The sequence below is a fragment of the Neolamprologus multifasciatus genome, chromosome 7 (genome assembly GCF_963576455.1).
Source record: "Neolamprologus multifasciatus chromosome 7, fNeoMul1.2, whole genome shotgun sequence".
NCBI lineage: Eukaryota > Metazoa > Chordata > Actinopteri > Cichliformes > Cichlidae > Neolamprologus > Neolamprologus multifasciatus.
The window spans coordinates 21,160,654-21,170,406 of NC_140445.1; the positions used below are offsets into that span (position 1 = coordinate 21,160,654).

The 9,753-nt window shown below is 38.1% G+C and overlaps 1 protein-coding gene across 1 annotated transcript; it reads right to left on the minus strand.

The window, feature by feature from the left end:
• Positions 1 to 2,816: 2,816 nt before the first annotated feature.
• Positions 2,817 to 5,218, minus strand: LOC146514194 (nuclear pore complex protein Nup214-like). Its single transcript, XM_085168931.1, has 7 exons — positions 4,968 to 5,218; positions 4,083 to 4,278; positions 3,786 to 3,940; positions 3,458 to 3,656; positions 3,294 to 3,364; positions 3,137 to 3,200; positions 2,817 to 2,938 (listed from the first exon to the last, which is right to left on the minus strand). The coding sequence occupies exons 1-7, from the start codon at positions 5,202 to 5,204 to the stop codon at positions 2,832 to 2,834; spliced, it is 1,029 nt and encodes a 342-aa protein (XP_085025057.1). The 5' UTR covers positions 5,205 to 5,218; the 3' UTR covers positions 2,817 to 2,831.
• Between the last annotated feature and the right edge of the window lie 4,535 nt (positions 5,219 to 9,753).

Sequence of the window (9,753 nt, forward strand, 5' to 3'; positions counted from 1 at the left end):
TGTTGTGACTGAGTAGAAGCTGCTGTAACACTTATGCAACCCTCCTCGATTTTTTGGAAGCATTTTATTTTAACCGAGTAAAACAAACAGATGTAAAGACAAAGTAGAAAAATGACAATACATTCAAGACCACTTTCATTTATCTCTACATTTAGACAAACCTAAAACGTTTTCACACATTTTAGCGTTTACCTTATCGTCTTGTCTGGCAATGACGCTGACCTCAATAGAAGCTGCTGATGCTGCAAACACAAGGTCCCTGGATGAAAGAAAAACAATAAAATCAATGAGACAAAGCTTCAATTTACCATGACCTTAACATTAAACAAAGCGCAAAACTTTCAGGGCATAAACAATGCATTTTAGCTTATAAGTAATCAGGCTTTCGGGTCACTGTTGCAGCAAATCTGTCAGTTGGGATCAGTCTTACCAGTCCTCTACGTGACTGAGGAAGTAGTGGTGCTGACGCTCCGTACAGCTTCCAAAAACAAATTCACCAAAGTTCAGAAACTTTGGCTCCACTTTCTCATCCTTCTTCTGTAAAATAAATAAATAAATAAATCTAGAGTAGAGAAGTGGCATACTTCAGTAGCACTGTAATTTATGTCAAAAATTACAGAAAAAGAACCCCAATATGCATACAGTAATTTATGTGCATTAACCTGTCAGCCAGTGACATCAAACTGTGTCTCAGGGTTGGGGTTTTTTGTGCTAAATCTGCTTTCTGTTAAACAAATTTAAGGGGGATGAGTGGGCCTCAAGAGTCTTGGTATACAGACTGTAAAGCTGTCTGACACACATACAAGTCTGAGCTTTATAAATAAAACTGACTGGACATTAACACTGTTAAAATGCCTTGAGCTACCCATGCAAAACAGGTGCAGCAATTTATTGGAACATCTGCAAACAGAAATGGAAATACAGCATATAACACACTTTGTACAATTTTAACAAGCTTGAAGGTTTACAGTTTGGTATTACCACCTTTATTCTTCATCACAGCCTGAACTCTCTGATGTAGTCTTTCTTGTAATTTCTTTAACCTCCTAGGACCTGCCGTCCATAAATATGGACATCACATTTTGGGTTGTCTAGACCAAAATACTACATTTTGCTCTACAAGGGCCTGATATCCACTTACGAGGACATTATACTGCCACTGTTCTACTGAAATTTTAAACAAATATGCTCATATGTGGATCTCATTTTCTCAGAAACAAAAATTAAGTAAAAAAAAAAAAAATCTGGTAATTCTTTGTTTTACATTCATCAGGTGCCAATCAGTCCAAATATCAAAGAGAAATTAAAAATGCATGCCATGGAAGAGTTCAGGTATTAGGAGGTTAAGTAGTCGCTTAAAGGCCATTTAAAGCTCTTCTTTGGATGTTGGTTGCATTTTGTTAAATTGTCTGTTAAGATGATCCCACACTGTTAATGGGCACTGAGGAGATCAATCCATGACTGATACAGTGTTGCCTTTTTCAATTTACACACAAACACATTCCTCTGAAAATGGTCAGATACAAGGACTGGACAGGAAAAAACAAAATAGTGGAAAAGCAGCCAATGTCCAAAGAAAAACCTTGAAATACCTTCAGAGAGCCTGCATAGCGCTTTCTCTATCATTTAAAAAAAAAAAAAAAACTACAAGTGTAGCTGACTGGAAGCAAAATATGAGAAATGACTGGTGACTCAAGACTTTTGCACAGTAGTGTAAATATGAAAAGAAAGCACAAAGCCAATTATGGTCAAAGCACTGGTCACTGCATGCACAGCTGTGATGTCATCAGAGCACCAGAACTACATGCACTGAAACCTAAGTGAAGCCTAAGAAATAGATAAATAAATATATCACAGATTCATAGGAATAAGCAAGTTTTTTGTTTTAAATCTTTGTTTCTACCATCTGGAAATCTATGTTCCTTCACAGATGTGTCATAGAAATGTCTCCACTGACTGACCCGCTTGCACTCACATGCCTCCAGACTGTTTGTGCCAGGCATACAGGAATACTGTATGCAAAAATGCTGTGAAGTTTCTTTTGGTACTCATGGCTGCCAATGGCAACCATTGAAAACAATCGACACTGTTATTCTTTGCTTTTCTTCTGTGGTCATTTTCTCTGCACTGAAACATTTCTGTATTAATCCCTGTTTAATTATTAAAACCTGTATAAAGCTCTGGAGGCATAAAACACTAATGATGAACAACTAGATGTTCTGATGATCAGTTTGCTGGATCATTCCTGCTCTCTTTCACTTCATGTGGGGATGATGTGAATATTTCTGAATAAAGATGACTGTGATCAAATGACTTGTAGATTTTCAGACTTAAAAGCAGCTCTAATGAATTCCTAACCATAATCTAAATGTATTTACGTCAAGCATAAATACACAAATGTGGTTGTAAACAATGTTTAAAAACTGCTGTGCATTTATATTTTAAGTATAAACTGAACTGTTACAGTTTGAACCTGGATTATCTTTTTCACACACTTCACAGATCAATAACTAATCTGCTAGATACACGTGTTTAACTCTGTTACTTACATTGTTATCACTGTCAAGTTACTAATAAATAAATAAATTTTAAAATTTACGTGATAAAACTTAGAAACGCAAGCAAGGAAAATTCAAGTTTGGTAAAAGATGAAAATGTGGATAATAAATGTAACTCTCCATAACTGAGCTGCAGTGATGTTTTTTCCCCCAATACCCATGAATGGTCTTAACTGAGCTTCATACTCTGATCAGCAGTTCGACTGTAGAACCAGTCTGTTAAACCTGATAAACCCAAATAAAAATCTATCTAAAAAACGATGCCTGGCATACTTACGGGAGTGAGATCAACACTAGCTCAGGGGGGGTCTCAAGTGAGCCATCTCCAGCAGCATATGCAACTGCAAACACATAGGTTTTCAGCCACAGCACATCCACAGCTGTGAGAGACAAATAGGAAAGAGAGACAAGACATTGGAATATCAAAAACAGCAAGACTCAGCTCCTCCTTTTCCTATACAACTTGAAATATTTTATGGAATCATAATAATTACTAATCTATCACCACCAAGATAAAAATCTTAGTGTATGGACCATTTTCATATTTAATTTTATATACATAGGTATGGCTACCTTACCTTTTACAGTTTCGCCAGGGGTGAAGAACTGTGGACATGGGATAACTTTCTTTTCCTCCAGTCCCTTTAGAACAGAGGAGAAAAATCTGTTCCTGTAGCTTCCAAAGACTGTTAAGCAATTTGCTTTTAATTCAAAATTCTTATTATTATAACTTACTGGTGTATATTGTGTGACTGTACCATCCATTTTTCCAGCTGCAACTTGCTTTCCCTTTGGACTCCAGCAAACTGTGGTAAACAAAGCAAGTAAACAACTACTGAACCACATCAGCGATATGGACTGCAGATAAATTTAGCAATTATGTCAAGAGTGTCACTCACTGCAGGTAATTCCACTTGAAGAAGGCAGCCTGGCCTGCACATTGACACTGTCAGTAACATCCAAAATCATTATAGTGCCATCAGAGAGGCAGACAGCCAACACAGACACCTGCGCAGGATTCCACTTCAGGTCCTGCACTAAGACGTCAGGTGCTACAGCTGGCTGGTAGGATGCAAATGGTAGCTTCTGTAGTTTTCCCTGGAAAAGCAAGGAATGCAAATTAAAACAAATATCAGACAACATGATTACATTTAACAGACAAGGTGAAATCTGGCAACAGGTGTTCGACTGTGTTAGCACATTAGGTAGACAGACTGAAATAACTACCTTGTTCATGAACGTGCGGACATCATAGAATGTGAGCGACAAGCCAGCTTCCTCAGACATGCCACACACAGACAGTGTGAGCTCATCACAACTGAGAGCCACGTGGTGCAAAATTAGTTCCATGGTCACTTCAGTCAGTGCTGGTATTCCTTTGACTAAAATAGGGAGGAAGATGTTAGTGGACAGTGAAACAGCAAAAATTATTAATGACATGAAACATGTGGTGTATCAGTCATGACAACATTGTGTTTTTAACCTGTCATTATTGCACTATTTAAAACGGCAGTGTATTCATACCTATTTCGTTGGAGTTGCCATCACCTTTATCAGCAGCCAGAATATCTCGAGTTAAGTACACCTTGAGAGTTCTGTCAAACCCCACAAAAGTTAAGCCATATTTATTTGAGATGGCAAGGAGGCTGGATCTGTCTTTTGGCAAATCTTCGGTGGGGTCAAACACTCTGACTTTCTTCATCTGACGAAACTGAAAATCCTAAAACGAAAGGCAAACACTTTCATTTCATGGTGACCTATTATGAACTGTTAACAACTGTGGGTCCACTTCGGTAAATGCAAACGCAGCGTCTTCGAGACAGAATAATACACACTTTAAATAAACGCTGTTGACAAGATAGCTGGTGAGCCTGAAGGGTGATCTCAAAGCCAAATGTTTGTAATGCCTCTCAATTAGAACTATGCTAACACGTTACCATATCGTGTTAGCTATCGGTGCAAGGCTTGTTGTAATGTTACAGCAATATATAAAACTTAAACAAAAAATGCAATGTGTGTTAGAACACGTTATTTTACAAATGGATTTAATTTAATAGGACGAATCCACCCAACACAGCGGCGTTTAGCTTTACAAGCACAACATCACACCGGCTACAGTGCTAACCCTAAGTAGCGGGCTAAAATATGGCATGAATAAAACTGCAGTAACTACTTTTAATTGAAACGCTTTTAAACCGCTGTGAAAGTCTTTAATGTTTTATCGTATCAAAGTAGTCATTACAGTTCAGTAAATATCGTGAGGATAAGGATACCTAAACCAGAAAACATACCCACGACAAGTGGCTTGTTTAGCTAGCTGGTTAGCTAAACTAGCCACTACATTAAGGATGAACTGACACGGTAACTTACACATGCTAACCGGTCAAGTCAACTTTAACAGAGACATACCTTCATTTCCCTCTCGGGAGGGGAGTCCGCATCGTCACTCATTGTAAAATTTTGAGGGTTTTTCTTCCAAAAGACCTGCTGTGTTCGTTTATTTCTTGCTAGTATGTACCACAGAAAGTTTTGGTTAGCTACATCAGGACAACTAAACACACGCCGCGGGATTTTTCCGTAGAAAAAACAAAAACCAGCTAGGATGACGAGTAGATACCAGAGCAGCTTGAGAGAACACGAGCTCATACAGTCGAGTATGTTTAAGAGTTGCAATTAAAGGTTGATTTATCTAGATGTAATTATAGGTATATATTTTACCCTTTTAATAGTAAGTAAAAAATGCATAAAAGTTATGTTGTGTGTGTGTGTGTGTGTGTGTATACAAAAACATAACTTTTATGCATTTTTTTTAACTTACTATTAAAAAGGTCACACTTTTTACAGTAATAGAATAGCATTTTTTCCACCAACAAAGTGATTTCCATGAGCGATTAACCAAAACTTATAAGTGTTGGCTAATAGTTAATCTATAATTCTACTGTTCGAAGCTTCAGCATAAATTATCTAAATGGACTGGTGGCTATCAGGGAATGGAATAAAAGCCAGCAAATGAGAGCTCTGATTATCCTTTAAGGATCCTGGAGAGCTATCCTTGAAGACTAGTTCAAGAATTTACAAGAGTTCAGGCTGTGTTCCAGGATAAAAGTAGTCATACCAAATACTGACTTTCAATCTTGTTAGAGTTGAACACATTCTTTCACCTCACATACCATATAATCATGCGTGTTTCAATAAACTGCTGCATCTTCAGTCTTTCTCATTTTCATAGCAAATAAATTTTAAAAAATTGAAAGAATGAGGGGTAGCTTAATAAGAGCCCCCCACACATATAAATATTTATATCATAGATGAAATGCCTAGGTTAATTGGTTGATTTGGATCGATCCAGGGTTGCCTGCAATTCTAAACCTGTGCCTTCATGAAAATAAAACTGGCTGTATACTGTATGTTACATTCATCTTTGAAGGAACTCCAGTGACTCATCCAGCAAAATTTAACACCATTTTAATGACACAAGAATTCACAGCTCTGTGGCACAGACAGTGAGAATTATTATTGTCACTAATTTGTCTTCTTTCTGCTGAAATCTCATTACTTACATGTTTGAAGCCATGCAGATCTACAATAAATCACAACTTCCAGAGAAAATATATTTCAAGTGCATCCTTTTGTAGGTACTTTGCCAAATCCAAAGAGAGACAAAGACAGTATATGGTGAAGTAAGGACTTTTATTAGAAAGCAGATTTTTCTGTATTGCATTTAAAGAAATTGGGTACTCTTGGACTATACAACTTAAAACTGGTGATGGCAAATATGATGGGAATGAAAGGTAGATTACATCAAAAGTGGCAACTTGCATTTCTGTTGTATATATTATTGATGCTTGAGTCAGAAGGCGCATAAACATCTTTTTCATTTGAAACATAAAGCGGCATCAACACTGAAATTGTCCCATCCCAGTTTGCCTGATCCAAACCCAGCTGATAGTGAAGAACATTACCATGATCGGTGTAGGGTTGTTGTCCATCAAAGGGGGTTATCAACAAAACCTGGGCTCAGGACCACGTCCAGAACATGCTTACCAGAGCATGACAGATATGGTCCGTGTCCAGCTCTGTTTGCAAAGCACCAAAGTTTGACTCAGTCCTGGTTTTAAAGACACACTTATAACCAAGAAGGCTGGAGATAACATCACCATGTCCCTCCACTCTGGAAAGGAAGCTAGCACAGACCGAAGCAAGCTGAAGAAAGACAAAGCAAACAGCAAGAGCACATAGCAAGTCATACCATATGTCCCATAGTGCACTTTGGTCTCGTTCCTATTCTGATTGTCAGCGCTCTGAACACATGGCTTTAAAAGTTGCATTTACTCCTCATTTGCCTAACACCCGGTTGCTCTCAGTGTTTTTCCTTTCACCTTTCCAAGTAGTTCTAAAGTGCTGGCGTTATGTACAAGGACACGTAAATACACAAACAAACCTTCAGTGCATTTTCTTCTGAGTGTGCTGAGCTGTGAACACACTGAACTGTGTACTTAGTCTCTGTATTCCACTCTTTGTCACTACTTTGCTGTAATACAAGAAATTCAGCTTTATGCAAACATTCAGCGAAAGGCCAGGTTGTATAATAAAAAAATCCAGCCCTGCTCACCACAGGACACCTCGATCTTTGTTTACTAACAGTGACAAGAGTTATTCAGCATAAAATACATGGTGCATAAAGATCAGAGGTTTCATTGGGTTGCGGTGAGTGTGCGAATGGCATGCATTTTATGTTACAAGTGTCTCTTTGCATATAAATGTATTGTTTTTCATGATGAGCCAGTCACTGGAACAAAAAACTACAGTGTCCGTGTGGGGGTGAGCAGAGCCCGATGCAAAGTGAGGAAGAAGTTATTTGCAACAAAATACCCTCTATTCAATAACCATCCAAGAAAAACAAAAAGTTTGATATAAATGAGAAACACGTCCGATACATAACATACATGTAACTGGACTTTTCTCTTTTGGCCACGTCAATCTTCCCAAGGGTTAGCCATGACATTCTCCGTTTATAGTGCAACATCGTTCATTTACCCTGCACAAGAAAAGGATCAAACCCCAAGCGGTCTTAAAGGATTATTGTTCTGTTTTGGGTTTTTTTGATGGCTTTGCTTTGCAGCGGGGCAGAAAAAGTGAATGAGCTGGTCAAAGCCGGCGCGTGACAAGGAAATCGTGCATAAAAAAAAAGAAAAATAACCCCCCCCCAAACAACAACAACAAAAGCCCGCCACACCTTATATATGACTAACTGATGAACAGGTTTGACTGTACTTGACTATACTACGAATGAGATTTCATTTGAATTTCTTCCAAGGGTGTTCAACCAGATTCCTTGAGAGCTGTGCTGTAAATATGTAATACTGGGTTGGTGAGCCAACATGATGGAAAACATAAAGCAAGAATGTAAGGTGAATAAATGACTATGTTATTAATATCATTTATTAGAATAAAAGATTACTAGTTTTTAATTTTAAACTTGAAAATGGCGAAAAAAAAAAGTGTTATCTGGCTATATTTAGTAGATCCTTGGTCCTGTTTGCTTCTGAACACAAAGTAATGGCATGCATCCACACCCACACATTCACAGTCTAAGGCACTGCTCCACACCCCTTTAATACTACAGTGGAACATATCCATGTTTCCCACCCGTTATTATTTACTGCTTTATTTTAATTGCAGCTGATTTCATATTCCCCATGTATTTAGTATCTCTGCGAAAGTCCTCCTATTCAAAAAGATCAAAATCAAAGATTTATTTTACACAAAAACACACAGAGAGAAATATTAAATACAAAGAATATCACAATCATTGTCCAGTTTACTAACTGAGTAGAAAGGTTTCTCTCACTCTCTCTTTTTTCCTGAAGCTATAACAGCTACTTTCTATATTTTCCAAAATAAAGGCTACACATATTCATTTCTCAAGTCTGTTACTCTGACTGGCATAACCAGAAGTGATCAGACATTTAAATGGCTCAAATAGACAACTGAATATTGTTTTCTTTTTTTACTGTGAGAAAAACCTGTAAGAATCATAAACATATGATATGAAGGTACAATTTGCAAAATCTCTGTGTTAAAAAAACATCAAACAGAGGGGGAAAAAAAGCCTGCACTGCATGTGAACCTTGCTCAGTTTTGCACATAACGATGTTCACTACACTGGAAGACCTGTTCGCAGTTTGAAAAAAAAAATCACTATATCAATAAAGCTTTAGGTTTAAACACCACCCAGCCTCACAGTCGGTATTAATTTTATATTATGGCATATTTTGAAGAATTTACTATACTCAAATCAAAGCTTGGACCCTCACCACAGCAGTGCTACAGATTACATTCATCCATCATCCCAGCCATCGTGTCACAGTCTTGTTTTATCTACGGCAGATCGCACTTATTCCCAAAGAAAATAAACACGCTATAAACCTTTTTGTTACTACCTAGTGCAATCGTAACCCTGTGTTTCTTGAGCAGGGCCATCTTAAAAATTCCCCTAACAGACGCTGAAACAAGAGCAGAAACAGAGACTACTCTGGCCCCGCTCATGAAGTGGCACAGCATATATTTTGAGAATAGTATTAGTACTAAGCCTGGCAGTTCTTAAATTAACCTAACACAACCCACTTTCCCCCAAATGTTGGTGGCTTCTCTTTTACTTAAATGAACGGTCTTTTCTGTGCTTTCGTTTGCTGATAGGGGGGAAAAAAAAGATACAGGGAAGATCTATGTATTGCACAATGAAGAAAGGCTGTGTGGCAAAAAACAGATATCAAAAGAAGAAATCAGGTATGACGAATGCAGGTTTAAAGTCCCTGTTGGACATTGCTTTGCTCCCCCCACCCCCCTTCCAAAACGTAGAAACAGTCATTGTCAGAGAGACTCGTTTCAGGTGTTGCCGTTACAGCCTCTCAGTTAAAAAGGTCCACGTTACCTCCCTCGGCGTCTCGGCTCTTTACCTTCTTTTGAGTGCAAATGCAATAAGCCAGCATAAATTGCTTGTATAAGATTGATTCAATAATTTACCCACCCACCCAAAGAAAAAAGAACAAACAATAAAACAAACAAACAAACAGCCAGGTAGGAAGCAGGACTGCGTAGTATCGGTGCATATCACACCACCACCACTACATCACCGAGGTGGAACAGTGCTTCTCTCTAACATTCGTTCTTCTACCGCCCAGTGTAGTGCACT